The sequence below is a fragment of the Rhineura floridana genome, chromosome 8 (assembly GCF_030035675.1).
Source record: "Rhineura floridana isolate rRhiFlo1 chromosome 8, rRhiFlo1.hap2, whole genome shotgun sequence".
NCBI classification, from domain to species: domain Eukaryota; kingdom Metazoa; phylum Chordata; class Lepidosauria; order Squamata; family Rhineuridae; genus Rhineura; species Rhineura floridana.
In genome coordinates this window covers 119139526-119157551 of record NC_084487.1, presented here as the reverse complement: position 1 = coordinate 119157551, position 18026 = coordinate 119139526, and the positions used below count along the sequence as shown (strand labels likewise).

Here is an 18026-nt window from a genome sequence, read left to right as displayed (position 1 = left end):
ATTCATTCAAACTACACGCAAGAAGAATCTTCTCTTTTTAGATACCAATGTTTAAATTTTAATGCTGTATTACCATGTGTTTTGTCACCTCCTATTTTATAGTATATATTTTAAACTTTCTAGTTAAATCAGTTGTATATTGGGTCTATGACCCTACAATAAAATTTGATTTGATTTGATTTGAATTTAAATAACATCCCAGAAGAATATAAAGATCAAATAAGGAACAGACTTGAGGCTTTAAACCTAGTTGACAGAGAACCTGAAGAATTATGGAGTGAAGTCAGAGACATTGTCAGGGAACAGAGCAAAAAGACAATACCTCTAGTTAAAAAGAGAGAAAGACCTCAATGGATGACTGAAGAAACTCTTAAAACGGTTAAATAGAGAAGGAAAGGAAAAGGAGATAGAAACATGGTTAGTACCCTAAATGCATCTATACAGCGACTAGTACGTAGGGACAAAGAGAACTATTAAAATAGTTATTGTATAGAAATAGAAGAGGACAACAAAAAGGGTAGAACAAGAGCCCTATTCCAAAAGAACAGAGAAATGAAAGGGAAATGTAAACCAAGAGTAGCGATGTTGAATAATCAACAGGGGAACACACTAACTGACCGAGATAAAATAAAAGGAAGATGGAAGCAATACACTGAAGAACTCTATAAAAGAGCTGCAAGGATGACAGATTCATTCACGGAGGAAGCGTATGATGAAGAACCAGAAATCTTAGAATGTGAGGTGAAAGCTGCTCTTAAAATACTTGGAAGAAACAAATCACCAGGAACAGGTGACATACCAATAGAGTTGCTATAAGCTACTGAGACTGAATCTGTCCAAATTTTGACAAAACTTTTGCAACAAATATAGAAAAGAAAACAATGGCCCACAGACTGGAAGTGTTCCATATACATCCCAATTCCAAAGAAAGGGGATCCCAGGGAATGCAGTAATTAACAAATTACTGCCTTAATATTCCATGCAAATAAAGTAATGCTCAAGATTCTACAACAAAGGCTCTTACCATATATGGAGCGAGAAGTGCCAGATGTCTAAGGTGGATTTAGAAAGGGAAGAGGTACCAGACATCATATCGCAAACATACGTTGGATAATGGAATGGACCAAGGAATTTCAGAAGGAAATCACCTTGTGCTTTATAGATTACAGCAAAGCCTTTGACTGTGTAGATCATGAAAAACTATGGAATGCTTTAACAGAAATGGGGATGCCACAGCATCTGATTGTCCTGATGCGCAACCTATATGCTGGACAAGAGGCTACTATAAGGACAATATGGAGAACCGATTGGTTCCCCATTGGGAAGGGTGTGAGATGGGGTGTATTTATCACCCTATTTGTTTGATCTATATGCAGAACATATTATACGGAAAGCGGGATTGGACCAAGATGAAGGAGGTGTGAAAATTGGAGGAAGAAATATCAATAATTTAAGATATGCAGATAATACCATACTGCTAGCAGAAACCAGTAATGGTTTGAAAAGAATGCTGGTGACAGTTAAAGAGGAAAGTACAAAAGCAGGACTACAGCTGAACGTCAAGAAGACTAAAGTAATGACAACAGAAGATTTATGTAACTTTACAATGAGGACATTGAACTTGTCAAGGATTATCAATACCTCGGCACAGTCATCAACCAAAATGGAGACAATAGTCAAGAAATCAGAAGGTGGCTAGGACTGGGGAGGGCAGCTATGAGAGAACTAGAAAAGGTCCTCAAATGCAAAGATGTATCACTGAACACCAAAGTCAGGATCATTCAGACCATGGTATTCCCTATTTCTATGTATGGATGTGAAAGTTGGACAGTGAAAAAAATGGGTAAGAGAAAAATCAACTCATTTGAAATGTGGTGCTGGAGGAGAGCTTTGTGCATACTATTGACCCCAAAAAAGACAAATAATTGGGTGTTAGAACACATTAAACCAGAACTATCACTAGAAGCTAAATGATGAAACTGAGATTATCATACTTTGGACACATAATGAGAAGACAACTCACTAGAAAAGACCATAATGCTGGGGAAAAACAGAAGGGAGTAGAAAAAGAGGAAGATCAAACAAGAGATGGATTGATTCTATAAAGGAAGCCACAGACCTGAACTTTCAAGATCTGAACAGGGTGGTTCATGACAGATGCTATTGGAAGTCGCTGATTCATAAGGTCGCCATAAGTCGTAATCAACTTGAAGGCACGTAACAACAGCAAATTCTGGTTTATAGAATCAAAGCCATATGTTGGTCATGTTTGTACATAATGCTAAATCGTGGTTTAGTGCCACATGGACAAGCTTGAATGGGCCCAAGCAAAGCACCTGCCTCACATGCTGCCCCATCTCTTCACTGCAGCCAGGAGAAGGACTTCTGCAGAGTTTAGTTTCACTTTTACAGAATCCTGGCTTAGTATTGCATTTGAACCAGACAGCCTGGCTTAGCATGAGGGCCAGCTCCAGATTTCGGTGGGCCCTTGAGCATAGGGTATCAGTGCACCCTTTGTTACCTCCCTTTCTTCCCCAAACCACACCCTCCTTCCTCTTGGCCCCACCCCTTTAAAGTGAAAGAAATCCTGACCTATATGGCAACCTCCTATTGTCACAAAAAAATACAGGAAGCTTCCTTATGGAAGCTTCCATTGGTCCATCTAGCTCAGTATTGTCTACACTGACTGGCAGCAGTTCTCCAAGGTTTCAGACAGGGAGCTATCCCAGTCCTACCTGGAGACACTGGGTATTGAACCTGGTATCTTGTGTATACAAAGCAACTACATCCCTTCCCCTAAAATAACACAGACTTTTGAATTTCACTGGTTGCCTTGTAATTTTTTGGGGGGGGGGGGCAACTTAGTGGTTTACCTTAATCTGCAATCCTGTGCACAGTTATAAATAGTGAGAGCCCAAGATAATAATTAGGTAAGCTGCCCCTCTATAAAACACCTAGGTAGGGTGAGCCCCCACATATACCCTGAATCATTCAGCAGCCCCAACTTATCTGTCCTAAGGAAGAAAAACTAATTTCAAATTCACGTTTCCTGAAGAATCCCTTGAGGCCCTCCCCTTTTCATCTGGAGAAAACCCAAACTGCAGCCTTGCAACAATAATAAATTGCTTGGTGCTCATTTTGGTTGAGCCCTGTCTTTTTAAGAAGCTCCCATGATCAAGAGGAGTTCGGGGAGGGGCAAACTCAAAAAGGCTTTCTAGGCTTTCTAGTACATAGGCAGCCGTTTACATCAGACCCATGAGAGTGTACAGCTCCTGGTTGCTTCTTAAGTCTTGACCCTCTGCCATGTACACTCCCGTTTGGTGCATGGCTACTACAAGCTTTAACATTGCCGGCTTGTGTTCTGTTCTATTGTTTTAACTCACTGCTATCTCTGTCTATAGCTTCTTCTCAATAATTACTCAGAACACTTGGCTTCTCTGAAGCAGTTGGTGGTCTTCTCTCACTGATTTTAATCCCATGTTAAAGAACAACCTAGAACCTGAAAATGATCTTGAATGTGCACTCACCCACAAGGGGGGTATTAAAAACCTGGGGCGGGAACACAGGGTGTGGAAAGAGATGACTGAAAGAGGGAGGGTGAAAAGAAGAGAGCTCCTAGCCATATGAACCGGTACTGCAGAACAGAAGTCCCAGTGGAACGGTGGAAGGCGCAAGGATGCTCCAGGACCATGGTGACAAGGTGTCACAGGTGCTGGGTACCCAGACAAACCCAGTCTCCCTGAGGAAGGAGAGGATATCAAGGATTACCTGCTGCCAAGCCCAGCGAGACCATTCCGTGATGAAGGTGGCGGTGGCATGAGCAACTGCTCACACTACTTCTTCCTTTGGCTGCTGCCAGTTCTGAAAATAAGAGGAAGTGACAGGGTGGGGAGCAGCTGCACATGTGCTCAAAGGACACAGTGCCCTCTGGCTAGGCAGAACTAGATTTATCATATGCCGGGTAGAAGCCCCTGGATAGTAGCTGGTAGGTGTTGCCAGAGAGTTCTGTGGCTTCCCCTACAGTTTGCGTCCCGCAACTTCACCACTCGCCTAGCCCACTTATAATAATAAGGGGGAAGAGTTACAGGGTGGGGGAGACAGCAGGGCTGGGCTCAGGGTGGTGAGGGGCCTCTGTGAGCACCCTCAGCCAGTGCCCAACCTGGCTGCCCGCTAGCACTAGGCCAGCTTAGCATTACATTTAAGCCATCAGTTATGAAGCTGGCTTGTTTAAATAATCAGTTTGTGTTAAACCACAATCTCTGGTTCAAGCCAGAATTTTGTAAAAGCGACTCTAAACTGCAGAAGTCCTCTTCCCAAATGCATGGGAGGAGAAGAGGGGGAGGCAGGAGCATGCAAGCCTGACACTTTGTTCTGGCTCATTCCAGCTTATCTTTGAATGTTATATGTGAATGTAGCCACTGTATTTTTTTAAATTTCATCGTTTTATAGTTATGTGTCAGTTTGCACCAGCGATTCCAATACAGTATTTTGTTGTGTTCTGATTAAATGTCTGGAGACTGGTTATTCTGGTTAAGAATATTTCTGGAATGACAGCGCCATCTTTTGCTAATGTTTTTCAACACAGTAAATGTTTTATTATTTATTAATTAAATTTATATCCTGCCCTTCCTCCCAGTAAACGTTCGTTGAGTGCTTAGGAGATCTTCATTGTTATATGCAGAATTTCTAGGTTATTTGGGTGCCTTCATCCAGCATAGTAACAGCTACAGTCTCAAGATATACTATAAGTCATAGTACAGTCTTCATGATACTCTACAACCTCAAACATGCATGCAAGGGGCTTGTATGTTTGAAGGTCTCCCATCTTAATATCGTCTTGCACTTAGAAAATTGTTATAGAAGACTTTTTACATGCTGCCCTTTGCCCATTCATGGAGATGTTATACATGTAGGAAACATGTTGTTCTGATATTGTATGTAAAACATAAAATGTCATTCTGATTTTGCTTTTCCCATTTCTGGTTGCTTAAACCTTTGTTTGAAGTTGCCTGTCTTTTTCCAACTTTGAACATTTTTTTTGGTAAAATGTGTACTTTCTGATTTTAGTGTTCACAGAAAAATACTGCACTGCGAATCATGTGGATAAACTACCTGGCCCAAGAGACTGGGTACAGATTCTGCAGGATCAAATCAAACTGGCAAGAAGACGGTTAAAAAGAGGCTCAGGTAAGGGAGAGTTAGTAGAAAGCAGTATGAATGCAGATAGCAAAGTGACAAGACATCTGTCATGTAGTAAAGAGCTTGAACCCAACCTTTAAGAATCACTGAGGAAGGACATTGCTCCTAAGAGCTGATTCACACATATATGTACAACTTTTAGTCTTGTCTTTTGATTGCTAATGGTTATGACTCAGAGTTAAATATCTGAATTGCATCCATTGAAAAGTTCTACGTTTTAAGATTATGAGAAAGCTGTTCATGGAGTTTAATCTGTGACTGTTTTCACACTTGCAAGTCATTGCTTGACATTACAGACATCAAGTGATTCACTGAGGCAGATAGTGTTACTCTTCATCTATCTTTGTATATCCTTTTTCACTATAATAATTCCAAAATTTCCACTGACAAGAGCCATAGTTCTTAAGGTGAACCTCTCTAAGGATGTTCTGGCTGTTTGTGGCAAGAGTTGGCCGATGCCTCGAATATGGTCCTGATGATGCTCCAGGAGGATGTTGGAGATGTGGGGACACACCTCTAATCGATGGCCACCCCTAGTGGGGATGCATGGCATATTTGAGTATTATTAGTATTATTAATATTATTATTTATTGCCTACCCTTCATCAACAGGTGCCAAGGCAGGTTACACAATCTAAAATGCAATATTAAAAAGAATTAAAACACATTTCAGTTGCAAGAATAAGGTGGGTTCTGGAAACACACATCTCAGTGTCTTTAGCATTCACTGAAAACTGTATAGGTGCCAGATGTACCACTGTAGGGAGGGAATTCCACAACTTTGGTGCTGCCACAGAGAGAGCTCTCTCCCCGGCCGCTATCCCCCGAACCTCTGAGGGTGGCGGAACTACCAAGAATGTGGAAGTATGCTGGCTTCATAGTCTTCCTAGGCTTTGCCGATCACCCCCTCTAAGGTGTAGGGAATGTTTGCCATGAGCTGGCGTCACTTGCAGAGTGGGTGTCGGAGCTGCCAACCCTTCTTCAGGAGCTAGTCCAGGTGGCTGGGTTGGCCACTGCCCATGGGGGCCGTGGCTGCAGTTGCCACTGAGGAGGCACACTCTCTGATGCTGGGTATCACCGCTGCAACTGAAGGATAGTCCCTGTCAGGTTTTGTGATGGGTGCTTATGCAGTCTGTTATTGCTGTGTGCAGCTGCTGTGGGCTGTATTCCTGCTTCCATGCTCGCAATAAACTTTTTTTTGCATTGCCCTGTTTGTTTACATGGTTCCTTGGTGTGAGTGCTGGCTGCAGGTTCTTGTGGGAGCTGCACCTGCCATGCACTTGAGGTGCCAGTGTGTCCACATGCATTTGTTTATGGTGTGGTGCTGGGGCATGCTTTGTTGTGTGTGCACGTCGGTGATTGGCTGGGGGATGAGCGGGTGGTGTACCTGGTGGGTGGTGTGTTGGAATTAGCTGGTGGCGTTTTTGCTTTGGATGCCATGGGTGTGTGTTTCTGGCCTCCACTGGGTTTGGGCGTTGTTTGCTGGCCATAGTTTTTCTCGGCTGCGGCTAAGCAGGGTTTGGATGCAGCAGGTTTGTTGTGGTAGATTGCCAGCGGCCACACAAATGACAGATTCCCATAGTTTGGCTTGGTCTGTTGGCCCTCTTTCATAGAATTTGTTTACCGGAGATGGGATGGAATGGCTAAGGAAAATTCATCAATAATATTGCTTTGAAGAGAAATACTTTGTACATTGTGAAAGAAATATTCCACATTGTTTGGTATATAAACTGGAAGTATTATTTTGGTTTTGGTTTTCTGCAGCTGTATTCAGTTATTGCCTTGAATCAGAAACACTGGCATTTATTTATTTGTTTGTTTATTTGTTTACACTTTCAACACCTGAAAATAAAATTGAACCTTTTATTCAAAGTTTGTTAACCATCTGACCTGGTAGCAAAATGAAAGCTGGGGTATGTCTGTGTGGAAGAGGAAAATAGTTTCAAGGTTAATGTTACTAAAATTTGTTGTGTATATGTGCACACACGTGTACGCACAAACAGGCTGTGTTTGATCATCGTTTGGCTGTGGGGAATGTTCTGGTTATTGAAAGTAAATTCTGGATAGCAATAGCCTGAACTTCTTATTTGTACTCACTAGACACCCCACACAAGTTCTCTAGGTGCTGTACAAATCAATTGAAAAACATAACAATTATACCATAAAAATCCACACAAAAAATTAAAAATGCAACTCGGCATGAAACCAAAATATTAATAAAATTGTCCCTATTATTCAAAGTGTGTTAACCATAAAATACATATCACAGGAGCTAAAAGCAACCAGTGGAAACTATTGTTTCCATGTACCAGGAAGTGAAGAAAGGAATCAAATTGTGCAAGAGAAGGGAAAAATTGTTGGAGAGGGGGAAAGGAACGGAGGGGGAATTGTAAGGAAGAAGGAACATGGGAAAGAAAGGAGAAGACTAAAGCCCTGCCTACCTACATACTCCCAATTTCACACAACAAATTGACAGGTATTAACTTATATTCAGCATGGCTAGAAGCCCTGCTCCTTCACATGGGCTGTGCATGCTAGATTTTTACTGTATTGCTGGTTCTGGCTATGATAATCATCTCATTCAAGCCAGATCAAGGGTATATGAAATTATGTATGGTGTGGAGGAAAGTGGATAGAGAGAAGCTTCTCTGTCTCTCCTAATACTAGACCCTGGGGCCATTCAATGAAGTTGATGTTAGAAGATTTGGGACAAACAAAAGGAAGTTTTTCACACAGTGTGTTGTTACTCTGGAATTCACTACCAGGAGATGTCCCAACTTGGCCATGAACTTGGATGTCTTTAAAAGAGTATTAGCTTTATCCTCTGTGAATTTGTCTATCGATGGCTACTAGCTTTGATAGAATCACAAGTGAGGAAAGTGCTGTTACACTCAGCTCCAGCTTGCAGGCTTTCCAATGGTATCTGGTGGTCTCTGTGAGAACAGGATGCTGTACTAGATGGGTCTTTGGTTTGATCTAGCAGAGCTGCTGTTATGTTGTTAGGGGTAGGCAATCTGCGGCCCTTGCCCCTAATTTCACGAAAATAACAAGGAGGGGAAAACGGGAGGAAGGAGATGGTAGAGAGATAAATGGGTGGCTCCACCCACCTCCAGTAAGTGACACACACACATGCACACACACAACTCGCAAGGGAAAGTGGTCCTCAGCAGAAAAAAGGATGGCCAGCCCAGGTTTAGCTGTACCCTTGTACTGTCCCATATTGAAGCAAACTATTTTAAACACACGTTTTTGCTGTGATTTATATATTTATTTACGTGGTGCAGTGTAGAGACTCCATTCTATATAGCCACCTGATCAGGTGTGTGTTGCATTCTAAACTCAGTTGGCTGTCCTGTATATCAGTAGCTGTGATGGAGCATTCTTTTAATTCTGTACAAGACCTTCCTCTTTCAACAAGCCTTTTAAGTCGAGACCTTATCCCAGTCTGCGTCTGTGTTGGAATTGCTTTTTAATCTGTTTTTTAAACCTTTTTTTTTTAAAAAAAAATATGTTTTTAACCTCTTTTTTCTTTTTTAAGATGTTTTCAGAGCTTTTAAAAAAATGTTTTTAAAGATGTTTTGTTTAAATGTATTTTAAAGTCTGTTTTTATGATGTTTTAAATTGCTTTTAGTGCTTTTGTTTGCCGCCCTGGGCTCCTGTTGGGAGGAAGGGCGGGATATAAATCAAATAATAATTAAATAAGCAAGTTCTCGGTCTGTCTCTCACCAGTGACTAGTATTCCCTCACACTTTAATGTGACCAAGAAACAGAACTAACAACACGTCTATGTAGACAGAGACTTGCCTAGATCATTGTGTTGCATTTGATTTCTATGGGATAAAATATTGTTCTGCCTGAGGCACTGGCATATATTATTAAGTAATTAATGTGAGGGCAAGATGTGGCAGGAAAGAGGTAAAAGGATCCCTGGCATTCAAAATAGGTTCTGTGACGAAGCCCTGGGCGAGCTTTGGGGCAAGCTGTCACATTTGACATTATGTGTACCTTCATTTCAGATAACTGGATGCTAACCACTTTCTGAACTGAATTGGATATTGTACTGATCTTAAAGAGCAGCTCTTCCTGTGAATTCACAAAGTTCTTGTAATGCTTATAACTCGTAGGGTTTTTGTGGGTTTGTCTAGCACTCCTGCCTGTTTTCCATGCCTCCTTTCCTATCTATTTTTATTACAACTATTCTACTTAATTCTAATTTTACTTATTTGGGGAAAATAATAATCTTTTATGTATTATCTTTATTTAGTAGAGACAACTGACTGTGATGAGAAACTGGACCTTTCTCTACTACAAACAGGTAAAAAGCTGTTGGTTAATAAAAGCCTATTGGACATTGGTTTGGTCTCATTGGAGTTGGGTTGTCTGAGAAACCTTTGCACAATATCTCTTACCTAAACCTGCAATTTCTTTTGCTTAAAGAACGGTCACTAGATATGTCTCTTACCCTCAGTGTCCACAGCCTGGTCCATAGGCCTTTCAGGTGCTGGGAGTGAGGTTATTGCATTTTAGAATATTTCCCCATACTGATGGCAGGTGGGGTGGGGTCACTGTGCACATACAATACTAGCAATTCAAGAAGGCCAGGCAGCATGCTTCTTTCTGACATTACAGTGTCAGAAGCATTTAAAATATGACCCCATTACAGCCAGAAGTCTAGGAAAAGTTTTACCACTTGAAAACTATTGAATATATAAACCTGCCCACAGGTTATAACGATCTTCTCCATCTTTCTCCCTGCCCCCAATCATGCAGTCAAGGCAATTTTTGTAAGGAGAAACGATAGCATCTTCATTAATGAAATTGATTATATGTACCTTTTCATTGCTTTAGTAATTTTTATTTAGTATTTTAGTGGTGTCCATTTCTTTTAATGCAATTTCATAGTGCTCTAATTTTTATACTATCAGAGATCATGAGTAAGACACAAAGAGGCAGTCACATTAGTAGATAAATCATATTTCCAGGCTAGCTGTGTTGATCTCTTTTCTGCAAAATGTTCAATGCATAAGGAAATAAGTCCTGTTTTTGGTAGGAGTATAAATGGAACCCCCATCCAAATACTGCCTTTGAAAAGGAGAACCAAAATACCGTCTGATGTTGAATTCAATATTTTTTTAGGATATTTAAGAGGGTACAGTCAGAGGAGGGTGACCATGTGAGGAAAAAATGTGTGCCCGCTGTGAATGTATCCAATAATATGTAATTAGATTTATTTTATTCAGTTTTGAGAGCTAATTATTTTGAGATGATGTACACTAGATTTCTTTATTTAAACAATTCATATACTGCTTAGCACCGTAACTTCTAAGCACGTACAATGAGGTTGAAAAAGAAATACAAAAGATAAAATCAGTTAAAATTAACCATAAAATCAGAAAAGCTTGCTTTAAAATGCCTGCTGAAATAAAGTCTTCATCAAGTGCCTGAAGTTCGATTGTTTGATCTCAGCTGAGTTCCACAGAACTGAGCCCACTTTATTTATTTATTTATTATTTGATTTATATCCCGCCCTTCCTCCCAGCAGGAGCCCAGCAGGAATAATGAGCACACACCTTCTGTCCAAAAACAACATAATTGGTGTACCATCCATTGCTGGTAAAAGGCACTCCCTAGCCACTGAGGCTGCCTGAGCCTCCAGTGATAATGATGGATCCAGAAGCACCCCCAAACTATGAACTTGCTGTTTCAGGGACAGGCAACAGGCCAGTCTCCTGGACATGGGAACCACAGTCCTACAATGTCTCTGTCTTCCCATGGTTTAAGCTTCATTAATTGACCCTCATCCAATTCACAACTATGCCCAGGCAATGGTTTAGATCATACATAGCCTCTCATGACTTAGATGTTAAAGAGAAATATGTACAGATGTCATTTTGCCCCCAAACTCCAAATGGCCACTCCCAATGGCTTCATATAGATGTTGAACAGCATTGAGGACAAGATTGTGCTCCACAGCACACCACAATACAAGGGGCCAAAGCACATTCTCCCAATGCTATTCTTTGGACATGTTCCAGTACTCCCAATACTCATCCCACAGAACTAGTCCAGGAGAATGCCACAATCAGTGGTATCAAAAACCACTGAGACATCTAGGATCAGAGTGATACTACCCCTGTCCCAATCTCAACACAGGTCATTCATCAGGGCAACCAAGGCTGATTCAGCCCCCAAACTCTGCCAGAACCCAGACTGAAGTGGATAATCTGTAACTTCCAGGAACTCCTGCAACTGTTCTGCCCCCACTCTCTCTACCACTTTACCCAAGGAGATATTCGTGACTGGGAGGGTAGTTGTTATATACTGTAGTGTCCAGGTGGGGCTTCTTCAAAAATGGTGAGTGCCTCAGAGACCCATCCACCACTTCTGGTCTCATCAGCCTCCAAACTACCTGAAACAATTCTGCCACCTCCATCACATCCTTGAAGAGCCATCTAGCCACCTTCACTACTGCTTGATAGGCAGAATTATGTAACCTAACAAGTGTTGGATCAGCTCCAGAGCTTTATCCCACCTGTGCTCCAGTTGTCTCCCGGATTGCTTAACTGGCCACAGCTCCTCAGTAAACCAAGGAGCAACGCAGACTCTGCAGCACCTGAGAGGACACTCTTGCCATTCCACAGCAAGACCAGAGTCTCAACAGGATCACCATCTCAATCCACTGTATGACAGTATAACACCTAATTACAACAGGCTATGTGGTGGAGAGATAAAACAGAGGTTCTTCAGTCAGGAAGACTAGGGGATAGACCATGAATGGTTATCCCCCAGTTTGGGGGCCTCACAGCCAAATTCCTAATGTACATGCAGAGTTGCATGATTCTCTCAATCTCCATCATGAAGTCTTTCTTTGATTTCTCTTGCTTATATGACCCACACTTCCCCTATTCCACTAATCCTGCGCCTGTAGAAATCATAACTAGTATGCTGTAAGATACCAGTATTTTCTTTCCAGAGATTTGTAGGGGAAGGAAGGAAGGCAGGTCTAATCTGATCAACATTTAGCTTTCCAGAAATATCTTGTTAAGTTTCCTTTTCAAGGGTAGAGTAGCTAGTGGTTAGACTCTCCTAGAGCATCAGTTCAAGTGAGGAATAATGAGGCCTTGTGGCTTGGGAACACCCAGAATAGTTGGTGTACAGTAGCTAGCGATCATTTTATGGAAGACTGGTGGCCACTAATTACATATTTGGAGCTGAACCTGTGAACAGTGACATGCCAGATAAGTACAAAAATTTGGGTGGTATGACAAGTCATACTCAGAGTAGACCCATTGAAATCAATGGCGTTAAGTTGGTCTTTACTGAATACCACTTTGTATGTTCATATGAACTGCCTCAGAAGATACTGGTTTCCAATTTTACCAGTTTTGTTTGGTCCTGAGTGACACACAATAAAAGTGAGCAATCAAGGAGGGGTTGGGTAATTATATATTTTTCTGGTACTGGGAGGGAGGCAGGGTTCTGTTTAATATTTTGTTATGAAAAAAATAATAAAACAATGTAACTTCCCCCAAACCCAGCTTAACGGATTAATTTCAGATGTTTGCTAGACCCTCCCTCATACTTCGTAGGCACTTTGTTCTCCATCCACGTGTGTCATATTTTTAGAGGAATCCCTTGCAGCTCTTAATACACACCTTTATGTGTTCTATCCATTATTCCCAAATTCCATTACTAGATTTCATTTCCTTCATAGTAATTAATACCTTGTCTTAAAGTGATTCCTAGTGGAAATTATAAGGATGCATAATAAGCAATAAATTATGGGTATTCTATTAGTGTTCTAATTATATTGCAGACAATCCATTTAATAACTTTAATGTTGAAATCCATAGGTTGCTTTTAATAAATACGTATCAATTTGATATATACAGTCAACCCTTCAAATCCTAATTTTAAACTTTAACTCTTCTTTTTAGGTAACCTCTTTGAAACCACACATTCTGTGCCAGTGTTTCATTAGCAGATCCAGACAACTTTACATTTGAGCAGGATACCAGCGATGTTTTCAGACTACTTCAGTATCTATGTTCTCTGTCATGGCCTCAGACTTTTTTCATGCTTTTGTTAGATAGGATAACAAAGCCACAAAATTACTTGTTTTCTTTTTATTTTGATCAGAATAGACTTGTTCAGCAGCAAGGACATAGTGCAATTAATCCGATAACCACTGTAATAGAACAAATTTTGCCTTTATGATTGCATTTCCCCACATAAATATATGCATGCTGGCTGTTTCCTCCATCTTCAGTTAAACAGAGAAAAATAAAGTTAGACCTCTCTCTTGGGAGAGAGCTCTGAAGAACCCCATTTTATATTGGCTTCTTGGTAGAAATCAGAGGACCAAAACTCTACAAAGTAAATGAATCATTATCATCTGCTCTGGAGACACTTCCCCTCTCTTTTCTTAGTCTATGATTTTTCTCCATGGGTAAAGATGGTAAATTGTTAAATATTCTTCTCTGAATAAGATACAATATTAGTGTATTTGACCATACGAACCCCACTAATTGATGCTAATATATGGCCAGATGTTTTAGTCCAGAACAAGTATTGGTGAACGTGAAATGAATTGTTATTGATCTTTTATTTTTGCAGACTACTTGTTATAAGAGCCCCCTCACCGCTCTCCCTCCCCACCCCATCCCCCTGATTTCAAGTCTGGCAGCAGTCTTTGTCGTTCCAAAAAAAGTTATTTCAAAAATTATTGCTGTCACTAGTCTCTACAGCACTTTGATGTACTCAGCTTTTTTGGTGGTACTGAATATACCATGCCAATTTGGGGGGGGGGGTGTTTTACAAATGCTCATGCCTAATTCCTCAAGGTCCTGTTGGACAGTCCATTGAAGACAGGAAAATGAGTGACAAGGAAGTGCATATGAATGTGTATCCTAGTCTTCTCTGCCCCTGAGAATTTGTCCAGCATCTCAACTCAGTCAGAGGAACAGAAGTTTATCGCACTTTCCTCCTGACCTAGATGGGTTCACAAGCTTGCTCATCTAAGGATAATTCTTAGTAGAGGGAATGGGTGTACGTGTTCCTTCTCACTGCACTCACAAGATATTGTGCTCTGTAGCTACATGTAGGCTTGATTTTCACAAATCTGTATGCTTTTAATGAGGGGGAAGGAGTGTGAAGGTTGAGCCTCCACACCTTCAGGCCTATGTATGAAGTGAAAATACTCCCACAGTTACTATGTGTAGAATGTATGCATTAACACTGTCACCTAGCAGGTGTGTGAACCTGCTCATATTATTTTCCAGTTCCATTTTTCTTCCTGTGAGTATTGTAGGCCAAGGAGAAAAGGGAGTTGGCTATCCTGGCCCAGAATTTGCACATTATTCCCCTTTCCCCAAATTTCCCACACCAGATCTGTTGTTTGCAGATATAAATTGAGGACCAAACAGCTTCTTGGTCAAGCTCCACACTCTGCATTGTAATACTTATCTCAGATATCTTGAGAATTATTTGTGCCCTGGACTGGGGGATGATGCTAGGAAAGGTCAGTATACAAAGATATACACCATAGAACACCTTTTTACAAAATAACTTTTTCCAAAATAACTTTTTCCAAACAAATAAATGATTTTTTTCTATTTTACCTTATGAAATAAGGTGCCAGTTAAATAATCTTTTTATTAAACTATTTCCAAAACATATATATTTGTCACCATTGTGTCTTGATCTCCTTATCTCATCTCTTAGAGTTGAAACTAATGCAAGTGTTCATTGTCCCCAATATTTTTGGTTTATATTTCTGCTTTCAAAAGGAAACTTTGACATGGGTGTTCATAAATTTATACACTGGTCTTTAAGGTTATTAACCACAAAAGCCCATAAATACCATTTGAAGATCAATTTATGTATTCTTATTACCTTTTAAAGCATCAGACTTCTGTCCTTAACTTTGTGTGTGAAGGAACCATCGTCATACATCTAATGAAGGATTAATAAATACTACATACATAATAATTTCATGGATAGTCATCTAAGCACACGAAAAGATACTCTAGATGCTTAAAAAAACTATTATGCTTTTCAACTCAGGCTGAATGACTACTTCTACCGCAGTTTAACACTTTTGTGGAATTTAATGTGACTAATTTATTATTGAAATGACAAGATAAACCTGACTAGCACTGCAGTCTTTAAAAATTACATTTCCTCCTTAGAGATGGAGAGGACTTGGAGACTGGTGGGACTGCTCCCCATGAATGGTACAACTGTATCTCCCCAGTAAATCTACAAATAAGGCATACATATTGTAACAGTTAACCAACAATCAGCGTTCTTTTCATAAATCTTAAAAACAATTGTATTTGTGTCTACTTAACTGTGACCTACTGTTCAAACATTTTTTCAGAAGTCTTTTTATAGTTTTTTTTAGGAAAATCATTCCATATTTAGGTAAAAAAAAGTGTCTCAATCTTATGTATATAAGTTTTATTAATATGTACATATTTAGCTATTTTTTAAATTACTATGTTCTTAATAAAACCAACGAGGGACTAGTTGTGAATTAGTGCATAAGATTGTGTTGTGTTATCAATCTCTGGGAATCTGTCAAGTTCAGAAAAAAACACAATAAATTTACTCTAATTCAACGTGAGTGTGTGTGCGTACGTGCGTGTGCACATATGTTCTTTTTAGACATAGTTCAGAAAAGATAACAATACAAGCTAATTTGTCTAAATAGCCTGAACCACATTTGAATAATCAGACGTGCCCAATCCAAGAAATACTCTGGCAGCCACCAAGCAGTGACTGCAGTTTCCCTTCAGTGATAACCAATGAAGAAAACAAGAACCCAGTCCTTTGCAAATGAAATCAGTAGAAATAAAGGAGAGTATAAAAGTACCTTCAGACACACAAGGACTCGAGCCTGCAAAAGGTCTTGAACTGATGGCCAGGGTGGTGTCAGCCAGGGATTCAACCTATGTGCCATACCCAGCTCTGGTAGAAAGAAGAAACTGTAGAGAGAGAAGCCAAGAAAGTGAGTGAGTCAGATGATACTCCTTACTTATATTTTTAAAAAATCTGGTTGGTTGGTTTGTTTGAGCAATTAGGAAAATATCTCTTGCTTGTTTCAGACTGTTGCTTTGCTCCCCTTGTTCCTCAATCTACCATCAGCTGTACAGGAACAGTGTTAACACACATTTGAAAAGTTTCAAAATAGTTTTGGCTATTGTTGCAGCAAACACTATTCTTTTATAAAAATATAATAGTTGGGACTACTTTAAGAAAAAATCAGAAGAATGGGCGAGCTTTTAAGAAGAGGAGTAGAGTGACAAAATCACAGTTCTTGCAAGAGATATTTTTTATTATTTACATACTTTTGGTAAACATACTACAAAAGTAACATTCAAATTGGTGCTCCTGCACAAAACTTACAAGAGCCTGTATTATCACTGTAGTAGAAAAGCAACAATCTTTTAACACATCAGCTGCCTTATTTAACTCAATTTATTATACTGAGATTGCAATGCAGTAAGCAAGCCCTGTTGGAATCAGTGGCTCTTGCATGTCAATAAGCATGCATGGGACTGTGTAAAAGTAGTATATAACGTTTCTCACATGCTTACAGAAGAGGTAATATATTACAGGAGTTCCTAAGCATTTAAAAGTGTATTTGCACAGAAATGAAGAACAAGTTAAGACCAAATTAAGATTTCACCAACTGTAGAGAGACTAAACGTTCTCTGCTATCAAAAATTGAACATTAAATGCTAATATGAGACTTTTGTTTATGTGTTTTTAATATTATTTGAGGGTTTGCCATCAAAATATAACCAAAGCATTTCAGGGAATACTCAGATGGCCAAGGAAATTTGTTGCAAACGTATGGTGTGTTATGATCCCACGAAAGAAACAATACAGTACATGGCTGTAACAAATATTTGTGCAAGAAATAAGATGTTCAGGGTGATCCTAAGTATGGTTATGCAGAAGTTTACTGAGTTAAATGGAATGTCCTCCTTAGAAATGGGTTCAGGATTTCAATATGTGTGTGTGTTAAGGTAAGATCATAATACAATCTATATGTTAAACTAAATGTTATTAAATGCCCATCTTCTACAATCTGAACAATTTAAAGATATATGGAATGCATGTTTCCTCTACCTATGCCTTTTCAGATATTACAATAAACGAATGGCTTGATAATTGTAGTAAAGTGTATCCAGAACTTTCTGGTTGTTCAGGAGTTAATGGTGTTTCAGAAGCAGCATCTGTTTGTGTTCTGCTATGATGGGGGCTTTCTGTTGTGATGCTCACTCACTGGGATTAACTGTATCCTACCAAATAAACATTGCTTTTGTTCTTCATACCTGACTGGGAAGTTGGAAAACATTCTTAAACACATTAGAACAGCGATAGGAGATTATTTGTTGGGGGGGGGAGCATCTGTCTGTAGATGAGAACAGGAAACACGTAATCTCTCAGTAACAAGAAAGGAAATGAACAGGGCTGGCTCCAGGCATGCCGGAGGCCTTGGGCAACAGTTTGCCCTGGGCCCCGGCATGTGTGCGTGTTTGCGCGCGTGCCCACCCCACCTACCTGTCTCCTGTCTTTTACTATTGCCATTAACCAAGATGGCGGCCGTGGTTTCCCTAAGGGGATGAAGCCTCCGCCGCCAGCTTTGTTGATGGCACGTGTGTGTGCTATGCACGTGTATCTCTGCCGTCAACTAAGATGGTGGCAGGGGCTTCAGTACTTGAGGAAAACCGCAGCCGCCATCTTCATTAAGGGCAATACTAAATGGCAGGAGACAGGTAAGGGGGGGCGGATCATCGTGGATCACGGAAGGGGAGT

The 18026-nt window shown here is 40.2% G+C and overlaps 1 protein-coding gene across 3 annotated transcripts in view; it reads left to right on the top strand.

Moving 5' to 3' along the window:
• Positions 1–17539, top strand: part of BEND7 (BEN domain containing 7) — a 77210-nt gene extending 59671 nt beyond the window's left edge. For 2 of the 3 annotated variants that reach the window (XM_061582274.1, XM_061582272.1), the window contains exons 7-9: positions 5068–5187; positions 9463–9513; positions 15389–17539. In XM_061582274.1, coding sequence (XP_061438258.1) covers positions 5068–5187; positions 9463–9513; positions 15389–15456 — 239 coding nt within the window. In that variant the 3' untranslated portion in view covers positions 15457–17539. Of the gene's footprint in view, positions 1–5067; positions 5188–9462; positions 9514–13135 lie in introns of all 3 variants that reach the window. The other variant, XM_061582273.1, reaches the window with a different exon arrangement.
• The last annotated feature ends 487 nt before the right edge of the window (positions 17540–18026 follow it).